Source organism: Piliocolobus tephrosceles, chromosome 8 (genome assembly GCF_002776525.5).
Source record: "Piliocolobus tephrosceles isolate RC106 chromosome 8, ASM277652v3, whole genome shotgun sequence".
Lineage (NCBI taxonomy): Eukaryota > Metazoa > Chordata > Mammalia > Primates > Cercopithecidae > Piliocolobus > Piliocolobus tephrosceles.
Window position 1 is genome coordinate 8,940,870 of NC_045441.1, and position 16,656 is coordinate 8,957,525.

Below are 16,656 nucleotides of genomic sequence, written 5' to 3' on the forward strand. Positions count from 1 at the left end.
AAAGTCATTTGGCAGCCGTGTAGAAGCTTCCTGGGAAACTGTCACTTGATCCACCTGTATATTGAAAAGGAAAAGGTGCGATTTGAATTTTCTATTTATTGTGTCAGGTGGTGAAAACAGGAATGAGAACGAGGAGTCAACCTCAAAGGCTGAAACCACAGAAGATTCAGCATCACGCGGGGAGACAGCAGGAAGATTCCAGAAAGAGTTTGGAGAGAAACGTGACCAGGAGGGCAAAACAGGAGAAAGACAGCAGAAAATCCCTGAGGAGAAAACCGGGAAAGAGAAGAGAGATTCAGGGCCAGCTACAGGAAAGGACAAAAAAACCAGCCCAGGAGAGAGAGGTCCAAGGGAGAAGGGGAAAGGATTGGGAAGAAGCTTCAGTCTGAGCTCCAACTTCACCACCCCTGAAGAAGTTCCCACAGGAACAAAGTCTCACAGATGCGATGAATGTGGTAAATGCTTCACGAGAAGTTCAAGCCTTATCCGCCATAAAATCATCCACACTGGAGAAAAGCCCTATGAATGTAGTGAGTGTGGGAAAGCTTTCAGTCTTAACTCCAACCTTGTCCTGCATCAGAGGATCCACACAGGAGAGAAACCTCATGAATGTAACGAGTGTGGCAAGGCCTTCAGCCATAGTTCCAATCTCATCCTCCATCAGCGCATCCACTCTGGAGAGAAACCTTATGAATGTAATGAGTGCGGGAAGGCCTTCAGCCAGAGCTCAGACCTCACCAAGCATCAGAGAATCCACACGGGGGAGAAACCCTATGAATGTAGTGAATGTGGAAAAGCTTTCAACCGAAACTCGTACCTGATTTTGCATCGGAGAATTCACACTCGAGAAAAGCCCTACAAGTGCACTAAGTGTGGCAAGGCCTTCACCCGCAGCTCCACCCTCACTCTGCATCACAGAATCCATGCCAGAGAGAGAGCCTCTGAGTACAGCCCAGCCTCCCTTGATGCATTTGGCGCGTTCCTGAAAAGTTGTGTGTAAAGGAAGAATTTGCCATCGAGCCATTTCCCCCTTTTGTTTATAAAATTATTTCAGAGATGTGTGCCCTTGGAGGGAAAAAGAAATACAGCCTCAACGCATTAAAAAACAAAAATCACACTTAAGGATCCTTCGAGTCACATCAGCAGTGTTCTGCCTTTATGTAGTAGTTTGGCATATAATCCTCCTACACAGCCCCTGCAGGGAAAAGCTTATGGATAATCCACGTGAGATTTCCACACGAGATAAAAGCACATGCAGAGTGAAATGTCCAGCTTTTCAGTAATGAGGTTACCTTTAAGGCACTCTTGGACTCTCGGCAACCACAGCGTAACAGTTCGAAGATCAAGATTGGCTCCACGAACGTGATACGGAGGTTAGGATGCTACTTGCTGCAAACAAGCCCTACTTTGGCCAACATCCTGCTTATTTCTCAAAGAAGAAGGACAATGAAAACAAAAACAATATTGGGACATGCTGCTCAAGCTAGTTATATATACAATATGTTATATATATGATCACTGGTAGCCTACCAAAGCTGTAGAAATCTAGGACTGTGCTAATCAGTATCAAACCAAAGATTTCTATCTCTTCCCGAAAGAGAGGGTATGTGCACCAGTCTACAGTTCCAAAGGACTGCAACAAATGTAGATGGTTCTATCCTCATCCCTGAGATCAGTTCAACTGAAATGGCAACAACAACTCAAAATACACCTCTCCCTTCTTGAAATCCCTAAAGCACTGTCGCACTCCTAAATGCGTTTCTCCACAAGTTAGCACTTGATTGTATACTGTCTTTTAATCCTTCATTGTTTCATGTATGAAGTTTTTAATCACCCCCCCACCCCCAAAAAAGATTAAGTTGTCAAGGGATATATTTCTATCCCTGCCAGCACAGTGCTGGACATAGTGAGTGCTGAACACCTAAGAGGCACTCATTCAGACTGACTTCTACAGGACCTCTACGTCTGTGATAAAGGTCTGTGAATCATGAGTTCCTGAAATATGGTAGCCTGGCCCAGCTTCTAAAGAGGACCTTCATAGCCACAAGGCATGCTAAACCTCTAGGGTCTGATGCTATTTTTGTTCCAAATATAAACGAAAGGTACTAGTCAGCCGCCTGCATAGACTTTCTAAACAGATCAGTGAGTAAATACCATGGAACGTCAGAAATGACTTTATCATTATCATCCTGAAGAAAAATATGAACACTGATGAAGGTCTTTTTTTTTTTTACATCTTTCTGTGGCAAAGCTCTTAGAATTCTTTTCAGTTAGCCGCTGAACAGTATGATGACTTGGGGATTTTCTGAATCATTTGTAGCTTAAATACTGGAGTTCAGAAGATGTGATTTTTGTTGCTTTTCAGAAAAGGGAACATGGTAGGTAGGGAGTGTGTTTTCCCACACTTTTCCAGTAACTTTGCAAAAGCATTAGTTGTTTACTGGCAATTACTAAATGTACTTTGTTGCTCTGAGAAACTCAGCAGTGTACTGAGATGTGGCTGGTTGTGTCACCGTCATAGTGCACAGTGACTTTTCTGTTTCTTGTCACTAAAGACTGAGGTGAGATTATGAGACTTTCACTGGTCCCATCGTCTGTGCGCAGGGTGCAACTGGCTACCTAGAAGCTGATGGCAGGAGACTGTTTCACACACAGGAGATTGTGAGCTGTGTAGGTAGTCATCGCCACTCGAGTAGGACAAGGGTCCTATCCAAGGCTAGGACAGCCCTGCGGAAACAGCTGCGGAAACAGAAACATAGACTGAGAACAAACCTCCAGACTATCAGTGTGACCTTCCCATAACAAGAGAACACCATATATAGTTTGAGACTTTCCCTTGAGAAATTTATACTAAAACTATTACTCATCAGTCATTCACTGATCAGCAGCTAAAGTCCGTGAGACCAAATGGTTTTATATGGAACCAACGAAGTGGGAGCTAAAACTCTGCACAGTGGTCATTCTTTGGCCTCTCCTTGGCTTTACGACAAACCAACCACAACTTCCCCATAGCTTCTAGGCAGTTTCGTCAGCATTACTTGGGAAAACGTTGTTGCGAGTCAACCAGTCACCAGGATATTTCTACCCATGCGATGGAAGAAAAACCTGTTACTCCAGAAAAGTATATCTAAGTAACTTTTTATAGTAAAATGGAGGCAGAAAATATCTTAAGGATTTTCTTCAAAGAATAAGCTACAGCAGTGGTTATGTAGAAAACTGCTGGTGCTTTTGAGCAAGGACTTTCACCCTCTAGAAAGCAACTGAGGCCAGGCGCGGTGGCTCACGCCTGTAATCCCAGCACTTTGGGAGGCTGAGGTGGGCGGATCACCTGAGGTCAGGAGTTTTGAGACCAGCCTGGCCAACATGGTAAAAGCCCGTCTCTACTAAAAAAGCGTGGTGGCAGACGCCTGTAATCCCAGCTACTTGGGAGGCTGAGGCGGGAGAATCACTTGAACCCAGGAGACAGAGGTTGCAGTGAGCCAAGATTTCACCACTGCATTCCAGCCTGGGTTTTTGAGCAAAACTCCGTCTCAAAAAAAAGGAAAAACTGGAAGTGAGGTGTAGAACTCTGGGCAACGACCCAAGCACTTATTTTTTAAGAGAGAAAGGACTTTGGTCATGTTTATGTTGGCCTTTTTTTTTTTTTTCCCCCTTCCCCAACTACATGCTGATGTAATTCAGCCATCATTTTTGAGTTTTGTTTTTAAATGAAGGTTAAATGTGACCTGTGCCCTCACATTTAATTCCGTTTCATGGGGACGCCTTCCTGACTTTGTTGGATAGCTGCCACTAGGGTTGCTTTGGATCTTCAGCACAGGCTCTCCTTGAAGCAGCTATTTGAAGATGTGTTTTCTGAGGAAAACAGGCTGCAACTGTTGATTAAAACCACTTGCAGTGCATTCGTTTATCAGATACTCAGTGCAAAGTGTAATTGGGTCATGGTCAAAAACGCTTGCAACATCTAATTGGCATTCAAGATAGTCATTCAAAAGTTCTTGGCCCGCTGAAGTCTAATAACAGTTGAAACATTCTGCAGCTAACCATTAGCATGCTAGTTGTCCTAATGGAAATTTTTGAAGAGTTTTTCGGTATATAACCTACCTTTGCCAGGAAGAGAAGTCAAATCCTCAGGTTGTTGGGTATTTGTTTCTACTCCAGCCTGGCGGGCAAGGCCAAAACCTGAGAATATCGATGTATGAGACATCTTGATATGTAAAGCACTTATTATTAAAGGCATTAAAGTCAAACTGCTAAATATGTTTAGAGAGATTGACGTGTGGTACGTGGGACAGTTCACATAGACATCAGAGAATTTATTCCAGAAAGGAACCTCCTGAATGTGATGAATATGGCAAAGCCTTTAATCACATCTCAGCCCTTAGCATCAGAAAGCTTGCACTGTAAATAAACGATGAATATTATATGTGAGGAAAATGTTCATGTATAGCACTCATTGCTTCAGACAGAAAATTCCATCAGTATGTTCCAATCATGTGATGAATTTGAGAAACATTGCAAGAGGGAGCTCAATCTTGGCCGGGCGCGGTGGCTCACCCCTGTAATCCCAGCACTTTGGGAGGCCGAGGTGTGCGGATCATGAAGTGAGTAGTTCGAGACCAGCCTGGTCAACATGGTGAAACCCTGTCTCTACTAAAAATACAAAAAAAAATTAGCTGGGCGTGGTGGCACACGCCTGTAGTCCCAGCTACTCGGGAGGCTGAGACAGGAGAATCGCTTGAACCTGGGAGGCGGAGGTTGCAGTGAGCCGAGATCGCGCCACTGCACTCCAGCCTGGGTGACAGAGCGAGACTCCGTATCAAAAAAAAAAAAAAGGGAGCTCAATCTTAACTGCAGAGAATCTACAGATGAAAAAAAAAATGTGGGGAAATGCTTTAAAAAAATAACAAAATGTGCAACTTCTTAGAAAAATTGTTAATGTTAGATACTTCTTTATATTTTATATGACCATAATGTCCGTGTGTGTTTTGTACCTTCAGTCCGTTATTGTTCTGTGTATTACCTGTAAGCAGATTCTGTATTTTATTTTAGCCTATTTGACAGAACACATCACTCAGAAAAAGTGAAGTTTTGGAGCAAACAGTGAAGAAATCAAGTGTGGTTGTAGACAAAATGTCGGTTCACAGAACGGAGCAGCAGAGAGATGAAGGGAAAAGCTTCATAGTTCGGTGCTTATCACATCAAGAGATTGGTAAATTTTTGAGGAAAGACAGGCTAATGGGGCACTGAAATGGAACAACTCCTTTAAACGTGCAGCCTTTTGAGTTTTTCCTCAAAACCAAGAAGTTGACCTCTGAGCTCTCAGGTGACCATTGTGTGCAAGGGGAATGGATTCTCTTGTCAGTAGAGGATCTTCTCCATGAAGCGAGAGCAGGAAGTGTACTGGAATCACCAATTGGGACTGCTTCAGCTGACCAGGCTCTCTAAACCATAGTCATGCTTTCCCACTCACTCACTCTTAAATCCTTATGCTTAGAAAATTGGGGAAAAGGCAGGCACAGTGGCTCAGGCCTGTAATCCCAGCACTTTGGAGGCTGAAGCGGGTGGATCACGAGGTCACGAGATCGGACTATCCTGGCTAACATGGTGAAACCCCGTCTCTACTAAAAGTACAAAAACTTAGCCGGGCGTGGTGGCAGGCGCCTGTAGTCCCATCTACTTGGGAGGCTGAGGCAGGAGAATCGCTTGAACCCAGGAGGTGGAGGCTGCAGTGAGCCAAGACGGCGCCACTGCACTCCAGCCTGGGCGACAGAGAGAGACTCCATCTCAAAAAAAAAAAAAAAAAAGGGTCCGGGTGCGGTGGCTCAAGCCTGTAATCCCAGCACTTTGGGAGGCTGAGACAGGCGGATCACGAGGTCAGGAGATCGAGACCATCCTGGCTAACACGGTGAAACCCCATCTCTACTAAAAAATACAAAAAAACTAGCCAGGCGAGGTGGTGGGCGCCTGTGGTCCCAGCTACTTGGGAGGCTGAGGCAGGAGAATGGCGTAAATCCCGGAGGCGGAGCTTGCAGTGAGCTGAGATCCGGCCACTGCACTCCAGCCTGGGTGACAGAACAAGACTCCGTCTCAAAAAAAAAAAAAGGGTATAAAACTGGCCGGGCATGGTGGCTCACTCCTGTAATTTCAGCACTTTAGGAGGCCTAGGCGGGTGGATCACTTGAGGTCAGGAGTTTGAGACCAGCCTGGCCAATGTGGTGAAAGCCCATCTCTATTAAAAATACAAAAATTAGCCGGGAATGATCGCAGGCGCCTGTAGTCCCAGCTACTCAGGAGGCTGAGGCAGGAGAATCACCTGAATCTGGGAGGCAGAGTTTGCAGTGAGCCGAGATTGCACCACTGTACTCCAGCCTGGGTGACAGAGTGAGACTCTCTGTCTCAAGAAAAAAAAGAGAAAAGGAAAGACAATTGGGGATAGAACAGCAAGGTGGGCTTTCCCCGGAATTGTGTGCAGATGCATCCAGTCATGGCATTGCAGGAAGTCTGATGAAGCTTGGGAAGCATTTTGCAATATTCCCTTTGTGTTCCTGTGTTCCCTGCTCCCACTTTTTCCCCCTGGTCTGTGATTATTAGGAGAGTGGTTTTGCAAAGACTCGTGGCTGTGAAAGCATCTTTTTTAAAATTTTTATCCTAGAGTCACTTTTATTCCAGGTGGTCATGCTGACCTACTTATCCAAAACCAGCTAACCAGGTTCATCCTACCATCCGCATGGAAGACTCTGTGTATGAATTGGAATAACAGTGCTGAAATACACTCAAACAGTGCCAGCAATACTTCCCGGGGAGGGTATATTTCTCTGTGTGCTACTCTGAGCAACTTCTCAGAAATACGAGGGGGCTGAGGTTTTCCCATCTGGGAAATCGGGTGAAAGTCTGCAGATTGTTAAATATAGAATCAGAGAAAAAGAAAAGTCAGTGATAGAAATAGATCATTTCGTAGACATTAGGGTAGATTTTTATTTCAACTACTACTGGAGAATTTAATAAAAAGCATTATTGTTTGAAAAGTTTTTCTAACATAGATTTAGGGTGTTTTTTTTGTTGTTGTTAGAATGGACACACTACTGTACATTTAAAAGCAGTTATTTTGCTATTCAGATTAATTTTTTATTATCTGAAAATGAAATTATCTGTTTTACTTTTCAAAGTTTTGTGAAACAAACTTGAAGTTATAGGGAGGTAAGCCATCTCCAACTCTGCAGGTCAAACAAAAGTTTGGGAAATACTTTGGACATCCCACAATACAGGATGTCTTAACATGAGATTTGAATTTCACAATGTGTGGTTCCATTTAATAGCAGACACCACCCCAATCTCATGTTTTCCTGTTACCCTAAAACAGTGGAAAGAAACTGGGTGTTTAGTAGACTTCTAAATCATGGTCTCCGACGATTTGAATCTGAGATTCTCACCTCCATTTACTAAAGAATCATGACTTAATTCAAATTGCACAGTAATCAGTAAAGTGAATACGTCTTTAAAATGGAATTTTCTCCCTTCAGCAAGCACTCATGAAGGAGTGAGACTGAGTATTTTAAGATAGAAAGATCTGTGAGTGATTGAAAGGTGATATTTTAAAACTTGGATTTCATTCCAGTGTCAGGTTTGAGTTTTAAGTTCCTTTGGTCTGGGGAAGGGTCCAGGCAGTCACAGTTGCCCTAAATCACCATCATTTAGTCTTCCAGCAAGGTTAAGTGCGGTACGGAAGGAGAAGGGGGACGAGGACGCTAACAGCCCCGTACTCTGTGCTGAGAAAGAGTAATTAGGAGACCTAAAGAGGGGCCGAGGAAAGGCTGTTGGAGTGTGCTAGGGTTGGTACCCCAGCACCTTCCCCTCACCTCAACCAGGGAAGAGCATCTGGCTGCTTTTTAAAGTTTTTAGTCTGCCCTCGCAAGGACAAAGCATGTTAGATTAGAGATGCTTCTGCTGATTGCAGGGGTTCTTATTTGAGAACATATATGAGGGGGGTGGGGTGGGAGGAGACAGGTTGTGGTTATGCAGGAAAATCTTGTCCATAAAAATATATGAGTTTGGGGGTAAGGGGTGGGATAGCCAAGCAAAATCGGTATTTTAAAATGAGCATATGTATTTTTATTAACTTTTAGTTAAATACAGATTTTACAACGAGGTCAGCATAAGCCTACATCTATATAGAGAGCTAACTCAGGCATTGTCTTGTTTATTTGTAGACTGGATTAAAAACAACCTGTCCTGTTTTGTCAGTTCCCAGCTTCTTCGTTTAGAATAAATCAGACCAAAAGAAGAAACGTACTTGTCTCTGTATAACCGCAGAATGAAGTTAACTGTTGTTAAAACTGGATTTTTCACTTTACGAGGTTCCGAAGAGTCCAGATGCTTGGTTAGATGTTCAATATGTGATTTTTTTTTTATTGAATTTGTTCATTTAAAATCCTCCTTAACATTTCTAGAAAGATTTCTTTCAATAAATAATGGAATCTTAGAGGAAAAGTGATTTTTTAAAAGCTAGGGAACTCCTCCACTAAAAGTAACCATTGGAAACCTCGATTGAGGGCTAAAGTTTTAATCGTAAGAGAAATGGCAGCATAATGAAATATGTACACATGCATAGTGGTCCATTTTAGGAGGCCAGTGATGTCTGATAAATGTTAGAGTAGTGAGGTCGGGGAAGGAAATTGTGGGGATTTGTAATATTCTCTTTACGTTGTTTCTCTTCTGAGTCATGGTAAAACAATAAATTATCTTCTCTAGGTGGCAGTGCTTGTGCTGGTTTGTTTTTTGTTTTTGTCATCCTTGGTTGCATAAATACACATTGGGGGCAAAGAAAAAAATTATTTCAAAGTTAAAAGACTGGAGCTGCAACCCACAAACAAAATTCTCATGCAAAACTATTTGTTTACTTTATAAACCAAAATTAAATTTCAAAGGCCTCCCAGTCACCTGAATGGACCTCTCCTCTCAGCCAAGGGCATTCCAAAGTTAACCTGAAAAATAGTTCAGGCCATGATGGGAAGGGGAAGCCAGACATGCCTCATTATACTCTCTCCTCTTATGGAATTACTGATACAACAGACTCTAAGACTGATAGACATGGCCAGGCATGGTGGCTCACACCTGCAATCCCAGCACTTTGGGAGGCTGAGGCAGGCAGATCACCTGAGGTCAGGAGTTCCATACCAGCCTGGCCAACATGGTGAAACCCCCTCTGTACTAAAAATACAAAAATTAGCTGGGCGTGGTGGCAGGCGCCTGTAGTCCCAGCTGCTCGGAAGGCTGAGCCAGGAGAATTGTTTGAACCCAGGAGGCGGAGGTTGCAGTGAGCTGAGATCACGCCACTGCACTCCAGCTTGGGCAACAGAGTGAGACTTCAAAGAAAGAGGGTGAACTAGGAGGATGTGAGATTGTGTCCAGGAGGCATCCAAACACATCTGTGAACTGTTTTTACTCACACTTCTGACACAGTGTGTGATTTTTTTGATACACCTACCAATTATCTAACTCTCTGGACACCAACTGGGTGCCCTATGGTTCAGTTCAATTCTGACACTACCTATGGCTGGTGCAGACCCCAGCTACACACACACACATTTTTTGAGATAGGGTCTTGCTGTCACCCAGGCTGGAGTGCAGTGGTGCGGTTGTAGCTCACTTCAGCCTGAACTCCTGGATTCAAGCAATCCTGCTGCCTCAGCCTCCTGAGTAGCTGGGACCACAGGGACACACCACCAAGCCCAGGTAATTTTTTGTGTGTATTTTTTGTAGAAACTGGCTATTTCCCAGGCTGGTCTTGAACTCTTGGGCTCAAGTGATCTGCCTGACTTGGCCTCACAGGTGTGAGCCACCACACCCAGTCCTATTTATTTTTTGGTAATTATTTTATAGAGATGGGGTCCTTCTGTGTTGCCCAGGCTGGTCTCAAACTCCTGTCCTCAAGCAATCCTCCCACCTTGGCCTCCCAAAGTGCTGGGATTACAGGCATGAGCCAGTGTCCGACCCAGAACTGGATTTTATTTTTCTTTATTTTTGTAAGACAGGGTCTCGTTCTGTTGCTCGGGCTGGAGCGCAGTGGCACGATCATGGCTTACTGCAGCCTCAACCTCCTAGATTCAAGCAATCCTCCTGTCTCAGCCTCAGCTGGGACTACAGGCATGCACCACTACGCCTAGAATTTTTTTTTTTGTTGTTAATTTTTTGCAGAGACAGGGTCTTGCTATGTTGCCCAAACTGGTCTCAAATTCCTGGGCCTCAAGCAATCCTCCCACCTCAACTTCCTGAAGTGCTGGGATTACAGTCATGAGCCACCATGCAAGGGCCTAAAATCCAGTTTTAGCAAGAACCCTGCTAAGTTAGTTTAGCAAAAACCTCCCACCCTCCATATCTAATTACTATTTTTTCTTTTTCTTTTCTTTCTTGATTTTTTTTTTTTAAAGACAATCTCTCTCTGTTGCCCAAGCTGGAGGGCACGGTCTCGGCTCACTGCAACCTCCACCTCCTGGGTTCAAATGATTCTCCTGACTCAGCCTCCCGAGTAGCTGGGACTACAGGCGCCCGCCACCACACCCAGCTAATTTTTGTATGTTTTTCAGAGTCGGGGTTTCACCACGTTGGCCAGGCTGGTCTCGAACTCCTGACCTCAAGTGATCCACCTGCCTCAGCCTCCCAGAGTGCTGGGATGACAGGCGTGAGCTACTGCTCCCAGCCCATATCTAATTACTCTTGATATTTATCTGATCGGGTTCCTTGTCCTCCACCATCCCCCAGGTGATGTCTGATCAGCCTGGCCTGTCTTCAGCAAGAAAACCCCTTCCCGGCCGGGCGCGGTGGCTCAAGCCTGTAATCCCAGCACTTTGGGAGGCCGAGAGGGGCGGATCACGAGGTCAGGAGATCGAGACCATCCTGGCTAACACGGTGAAACTCCGTCTCTACTAAAAAAAATAAAAAAAATTAGCCGGGCGAGGTGGCGGGCGCCCGTAGTCCCAGCTACTCAGGAGGCTGAGGCAGAAGAATGGCGTAAATCCGGGAGGCGGAGCTTGCAGTGAGCTGAGATTGGGCCACTGCACTCCAGCCTGGACGACAGAGCGAGACTCCGTCTCAAAAAAGAAAAAAAAGAAAAAGAAAAAAAAGAATACCCCTTCCCTCTGATGTTTCCTCTTGGTCATTTTCCATCTACTGACTCCCATCCTACTCCTTGGCTATACATTGCCACTTGCCCATGCTGTGTTCAGAGCTGAGCCCAATCTCTCTCCCCTCACTGCAAGACCCCACGCAGTGGTTCCTGTATTTATTAGGATGGTCCTGAATAAAGTCTTCCTTACCATGCTTTAACAAGTAGCGTTGAATAATTTCTTTTCATTACGTTTAACTCCACCATTCCACTTTCATTCCTTTTTTCTTTCAATTTCTTTAGCAAATGTCTTCACAGCTTTCCAACATGCTGTACATGTCTTCTGCTTCCTGGAAGAAAAAGGACATGTTCAGAGTTGTCATGGGCCAGAGGCTTGCCCAGCCTGCTCTAAGGGAAGTCAAGGTTTGGTTACCCTCTACTGGCCAGCTGATGGCAGCAAAAATAGGTGATGATGAGAATGAGCGAGGAAGATCCAGAAAGGCGCCTTTTTAGAGAGAACCATGAACACCTTACTGGAAATGGAAGGAAGGTGCCAGAGACAACACTAAACGCTGGAATCTTTTCCTCTCCTGGATTTCTGCCATAAAGGGCACTGGAATTATTTTTCTTTTGTCAAGCCAATAATCTACCAGGCATGGTGGTGTGCATCTGATCCCAGCTACTTGGGAGGCTGAGGCAGGAGGATTGCTTGAGCACAGGAGTTCTCGACCAGCCTGGGCAACATGGCGAAACCCCTACAAAACATTTTTTCAAAAAATAGCCGGGCCAGCCAGATGCGATGCCTTATGCCTGTAATCCCAGCACTTTGGGAGGCCTAAGTGGGCAGATCCTAAGGTGAGGAGATCCAGATCATCCTGGCCAACGTGGTGAAACCCCGTCTCTACTAAAAATACAAAAACTAGCTGGGTGCGGTGGCTCGTGCCTGTAATCCCAGCTACTTGGGAGGCTAAGGCAGGAGAATTGCTTCAACCAGGGAGTTGGAGGTTGCAGTGAGCCAAGATGGCGCCACTGCACTCCAGCCTTGCGACAGAGCAAGATTCTGTCTCACAAAAACAAAAACAAATAGCCCAGCATGGTGGCGTGCATGGGAATTATTTTTCTTTTGTGGTCCTAGCTACTTGGGAGGCTGAGGCAGCAGGATTGCTTGAGCCCAGGAGTTCTCTACCAGCCTGGGCAACATGGTAAAACCCCTACAAATAATTTTTTAAAAAATAGCTGGCCAGGCGCGGTGGCTCAAACCTGTAATTCCAGCACTCTGGGAGGCCAAGACGGGTGGATCACGAGGTCAGGAGATCGAGACCATCCTGGCTAACACGATGAAACCCCGTCTCTACTAAAAAATACAAAAAACTAGCCAGGCGAGGTGGCGGGCGCCTGTAGTCCCAGCTACTCAGGAGGCTGAGGCAGGAGAATGGCGTAAACCCGGGAGGCGGAGCTTGCAGTGAGCTGAGATCCGGCCACTGCACTCCAGCCTGAGCCGCAACAGAGCGAGACTCCATCTCAAAAAAAAAAAAAGTAGCCAGGCATGGTAGCATGTGCCTACTTGGGAGGCTGAGGTGGGAGGATCACTTGAGTCCAGGAGTTGGAGGCTGCGGTGAGCTATGATCACACCACTGCACTCCAGCCTGGGCAACAGAGTGAGGCCCTGCCTCAAATAAATAAATAAAAATAAAAAAATCTCTTGAGACATAGCAGGCACACAGGATTGGAGAATCTGGCTTGTGCTCTCAGCTTTGATACTAATTAGCTAACTAGTGTACCTTGGATCTGATTTCTTCAGGCACTGGTTTCTTCATCTGAAAACAAGAGTTTAACCAGATTGTCCTTTAAGGTCTCTTTTGACATTAATATTTTACAGCATCTCAGCCCTGGAAAGGACAATGGGTTTGGAAATAGACAGATTTTCTTCAAGCCCCAACATAACCACTTAATGGTTTCATAACTAGACAAAGACCCGTTGACCAAGAGGCTGGATGGAGCTCTGCCAAAGCATCAACACAGGTGTGGCTCTTGGAATGTGTGCAGGTTTCCTGGCTCTTCTCTCTGTCCTAGTGATCCTGTTTCCATTTCCCATCTCTTTCTTCCCCGTCTAACCAACAGGCAATAGAGCACAGGCTTTGGAGAAAGGGGGCCAAGTTTCACTTCTGACGCTCCCATGTATCAGTTGTGTGATATTGGAAAAGTGACTTCTCTGAGCCTGTTTCCTGGTCTATAAAACGGAGATTTTAGGGCCAGGCACAGTGGCTCACAGTGGCTCCCAGCACTTTGGGAAGCTGAGGCAGGCAGATCACTTGAGGTCAGGAGTTCAAGACCATGGGGGAATGAATTAAAAGGACTAACCATGTGATAATTGTTAAAACTGGTCAATGGGTACATAGAGGCTGTTTTTGTTTTTTTGTGAGACAGAGTCTCGCTCTGTCGCCAGGCTGGAGTGCAGTGGTGCAATCTCAGCTCACTGCAACCTCTGCCTCCCAGGTTCAAGCAATTCTTCTGCCTCAGCCACCCGAGTAGCTGGGATTACAGGCGCGCGCCACCACACGCAGCTAATTTTTGTATTTTTAATAGAGACGGGGTTTTCAGGATGGTCTCGATCTCTTGACCTCGTGATCTGCCTGCCTCAGTCTCCTAAAGTGCTGAGATTACAGGCGTGAGCTACTGCACCCTGCCAAGGCTCTTTTTTTTTTTTCTCCTTTTTAAGAGAAGCAAATTTATTAGAGAAGTAAAGAAACAGCCTGGCACGGTGGCTCACACCTGTAATCCCAGCACTTTGGGAGGCCAAGGCAGGCAGATCATAAGGTCAGGAGATCAAGACCATCCTGGCCAACATGGTGAAACCCCATGTCTACTAAAATACAAAAAAAACAAAAATTAGCCGGGCGTGGTGGCGTGCACCTGTAGTCCCAGCTACTCGGGATGCTGAGGCAAGGGAATCACTTGAACCCAGGAGGCGGAGGTTGTAGTGAGCCAAGATTGCGCCACTGCACTCCAGCCTGGTGACAGAGCAAGACTCCTCAAAAAAAGAAAAGAAAAAGAAACAAAAGAATGTACATAGAGGCTCATTTTCTCTAATTTTGCATGTCTTTAAACATAAAAAATTTTTAAATTATGCTGGAAAACATCAGGGAAAAATTATGTTGAGTATCTATGAATTCATGACTCGTTTGGACAGGGAATTCCACGTGCAGGCAGCCATGTTGGTGTTACTCAACACATGTGAATTTTGCAGTACCAGACAAAAGTCAACTCACTGGGGGCCAGACGGAGTCGTGCTGAGGTCGAAAATACAGAATCTTCAATCCAGAAACCTGCAGCTGAGCCGGAGTAGCCAGAGGAAAAGGCGGGAAAAGACATCTTCATCAAGTCCTGCAGCATCGGAAGGAGTTCAGCCCCTAGGTCTTCTGCTCCGGAAGTTTAAGACCCACAGAAGGTCAAGGCTACTTCTGATTTATGTCACCGTGACTCTGGTCTACAAAGTTGAGGACTAAACTCTGACCATTTTCTTCTTTTGTCCAAATTCCTATCTAAGGATCCTGGAGAGTCACCCCCTTCAAACCATAAAGCCTCATCAGATGGGTTTTATTTAACCTTACATAACCTGGCTGACTTTCCAACCAGGCTCTGGCGTAACATCACATGGCAGATAAAGAAGGAAACCAAAATATTTCCACCCCAAATATGTTTTTTTGCCATATCTTGGCCCTGCAGAGCTATCTCTTGTGGGGAAAATTTACACTAGGTAGAGAATCCCCTTCCCTTTCCAGCCAGCCTTTTTCCTGATCCAGGAGAGAATCACCTGGGCAACTGGCACTTTTTAAAGTCTGTTAGGAAATATTTGCAGTCTGTTCTCTTTGAAGCCTGCTGCCTGGAGGCTCCATCTGCATAATGGGAATCCTGGTCTCCACAACCCCTTAGTTCAGTGGTCCCCAACCTTTTTTGACACCAGGAACCAGTTTTGTGGAAGACAATTTTTTCCATGGATGGCAGGAGGGGGATGGATGGTTTCACGGTTTCAGGATGATTCATGTGCATTACATTTATTGTGCACTTTATTTCTATTATTACGTTGTAATATATAGTGAAATAATTATACAATTCATCATAAGGTAGAATCAGTGGGAGCCCTGAGTTTGTTTTCCTGTAATTAGAGGGTCCCATTGAGGAATTATGTGAGACAGCCACAGATCATCAGGTATTAGATTCTCATAAAGAGTGCACAACCAGGCCGGGCGTGGTGGCTCAAGCCTGTAATCCCAGCACTTTGGGAGGCTGAGGCAGATGGATCACGAGGTCAGGAGATTGAGACCATCCTGGCTAACACGGTGAAACCCCGTTTCTACTAAAAATACCAAAAACATTAGCGGGGCGTAGTGGGCGGCGCCTGTAGTCCCAGCTACTCCGGAGGCTGAGGGGAGAATGGCGTGAACCTGGGAGGCAGAACTTGCAGTGAGCCGAGATCCGGCCACTGCACTCCAGCCTGGGTGACAGAGTGAGACTCCGTCTCAAAAAAAAAAAAAAGAAAAGAAAAGAAAAGAAAAAGAGTGCACAACCTAGATTCCTCTCATACACTGTCCACAATAGGGGTTTCTGCTCCTGTGAGAATCTAATGCTATGGCTGATCTGACAGCAGGCGGAGCTCAGGCGGTAATTAGAGCAATGGGGAGTGGCTGTAGATACAGCTGAAGCTCCGCTCCTGCAGCTCATCTTCTGCAGTAGGGCCCAGTTCCTAACAGGCCATGGACTGGTACCTGCCTGTGCCCCAAGGGTTGGGGACCCCTGCCTTAGGTAACCCAGACATTCCTTTCTATTGATTATAGGTCTTTAGACAATAACTTTCAGCCAGTTGCCAATTAGAAAATCATTGAGTCCACCTATGACTTGGAACATCCCTGCCTGGAATTGTCCTGCCTTTCCCACAGAACCAATGTTCATCTTACATGTATTGATTGGTGTCTTATGTCTCCCTAAATTGTATAAACCCAAGCTGTAGCCCGACCATCATAGGCACGTGTTCTTAGGACCTCTTGAGACTGTGCCTCGGGCCATTGGTCACTCGTATTTGGCTCAAAATAAATGTCTTCAGATATTTTACAGTTTGACTATTTTCATCAACGAAGTATTAACTCAATCTCTGACTTCAAGGGCCAAGCACGGAGTTCCATGTCCATAAACCTGGACCGAGGTGCTGGGCCCAAGGGTACCCAGTGACCTCGGTCCAGGTTTATGGACAAGGAACTCCGTACTTGTCCCAAGGGTACTCAGGGACCTTGGGCTCTGAAGTCCACGAGGGTGACCGAGGTGGCTGCCTCAGCCCATGCCCTCACTGCCCCGGGGCGTCGGGGTTGGGTGGGAGAACCGCCGAAGCCTTCATCTGGTCTGACCGTCTTTGGTAAAAACAGAAGGAGTCCCTGGCTTTTCATTTTGGGGGTCGACTCAGCGCTTCCCTGATGTCTCAAGGGCCAGAGACACAGAGAGGACCTCCCGAATTTCTAGAGGGACCGCTACGGCCCCGCACGACTTTCCCGTGGGGCGGAGCT

The 16,656-nt window shown here is 45.7% G+C and overlaps 1 protein-coding gene and 1 long non-coding RNA gene across 3 annotated transcripts in view; one reads left to right on the plus strand and one right to left on the minus strand.

Annotated features, from left to right (window-relative positions):
• ZKSCAN1 (zinc finger with KRAB and SCAN domains 1) overlaps positions 1-11,804 on the plus strand; it is a 30,361-nt gene extending 18,557 nt beyond the window's left edge. Inside the window, exon 6 of one of the 2 annotated variants that reach the window (XM_031935991.1) lies at positions 11,405-11,804. In XM_031935991.1, the coding sequence (XP_031791851.1) occupies positions 11,405-11,571 (167 nt within the window). In that variant the 3' untranslated portion in view covers positions 11,572-11,804. Of the gene's footprint in view, positions 1-107; positions 5,625-11,404 lie in introns of those variants that run through there. The other variant, XM_031935990.1, reaches the window with a different exon arrangement.
• LOC116418882 lies at positions 2,609-16,643 on the minus strand. Its single transcript, XR_004229077.1, has 5 exons — positions 16,386-16,643; positions 14,371-14,485; positions 11,313-11,451; positions 4,102-4,179; positions 2,609-2,739 (listed from the first exon to the last, which is right to left on the minus strand). It is a non-coding gene; the product is annotated as an uncharacterized LOC116418882 (long non-coding RNA).
• Positions 16,644-16,656: the final 13 nt, after the last annotated feature.